We start from the raw sequence: 1,239 nt of genomic DNA, 5'->3' as shown, positions 1-1,239 counted from the left end.
GTCCCTGAGCGGCTTCAGGCTGCGCCCGCGCAGGTCGGTCACCACGAAGGGCAGCGAGATCTTGTCGTCCTCGTACTCTGCAGGGCCGGGCGCTGAGGGGACACGGCGGGGACAGAGCGGGGACATCGTGGGGACGGGGACACGGGGACACGGGGACACGTGGGGACACAGGGACATGGTGACACGGTGGGGACACAGTATGCATGGGGACATCGGGATGTGGTGGGGACATGGGGACACGGCAGGGACACAGGGACACGGGGACACAGCGGGGACACAGGGACACGGCGGGGACAGGGGGATATCGGGACACAGTGGGGATGCGGGGACATGGCAGAGACATGGGGACATGGTGAGGATGGGGGACATGGGGACGCAGTGGAGACATGGGGACAGAGGGACACAGTAGGGACACGGGGACATGGTGGGGACATGGGGACACGGCAGAGACATGGGGACATGGTGAGGATAAGGGGACATGGGGACGCAGTGGGGACACGTAGGGACATGGGGACATGGCAGAGACATGGGGACATGGTGAGGATGGGGGACATGGGGACGCGGCGGGGACACGTAGGGACATGGGGACACGGCAGAGACATGGGGACATGGGAAGGATGGAGGACATGGGGACGCAGTGGGGACACGGGGACACAGGGACATGGTGGGGACATGGGGACACGGCAGAGACATGGGGACATGGTGAGGATAAGGGGACACGGGGACACAGTGGGGACATGGGGACACGGTGGGGACATGGGGACACGGTGAGGATAGGCGGACATGGGGACACAGTGGGGACACGTAGGGACATGGGGACACGGCAGAGACATGGGGACATGGTGAGGATGGGGGACATGGGGACGCAGCGGGGACACAGGGACACAGCGGGGACACGGCGGGGACACGGAGACACGGTGAGGATAGGCGGACATGGGGACGCAGTGGGGACACGTAGGGACATGGGGACATGGCAGAGACATGGGGACATGGTGAGGATGGGGGACATGGTGGGGACGCGGCGGGGACACGGGGGGGACATGGGGACATGGTGAGGATGGGGGACACAGGGACACAGCGGGGACACGGCGGGGCGGCGCTCACCGTCGGCGGGCTCGCCGGGCTCGCCGGGCTCGAGCACGTAGCGCAGCCGCGTGTAGTTGACGTAGCCGGGCTCGGCGCCGCACGGGGACGCCTTGGGGGACAGCTCGGCGTCGGCGGCGCCGCGCGGGGACACCG

The 1,239-nt window shown here is 67.3% G+C and overlaps 1 protein-coding gene across 1 annotated transcript in view; it reads right to left on the bottom strand.

The window, feature by feature from the left end:
- Window positions 1-3: 3 nt before the first annotated feature.
- Window positions 4-1,239, bottom strand: part of DCAF15 (DDB1 and CUL4 associated factor 15) — a gene marked incomplete at its 3' end in the record, with an annotated part of 7,405 nt that continues 6,169 nt past the window's right edge. Inside the window, exons 7-8 of the mRNA XM_026049867.1 lie at window positions 1,105-1,224; window positions 4-92 (exon numbers count right to left, since the gene is read on the bottom strand). Coding sequence (XP_025905652.1) covers window positions 4-92; window positions 1,105-1,224 — 209 coding nt within the window. The remainder of the gene's footprint in view (window positions 93-1,104; window positions 1,225-1,239) is intronic.

Source organism: Nothoprocta perdicaria, unplaced genomic scaffold (genome assembly GCF_003342845.1).
Source record: "Nothoprocta perdicaria isolate Ctin4 unplaced genomic scaffold, notPer1 scaffold_620, whole genome shotgun sequence".
Taxonomy (NCBI): Eukaryota; Metazoa; Chordata; class Aves; order Tinamiformes; family Tinamidae; genus Nothoprocta; species Nothoprocta perdicaria.
Note: the sequence above shows the minus strand (reverse complement) of the source record. Positions and strands in the feature narration are given on the sequence as shown.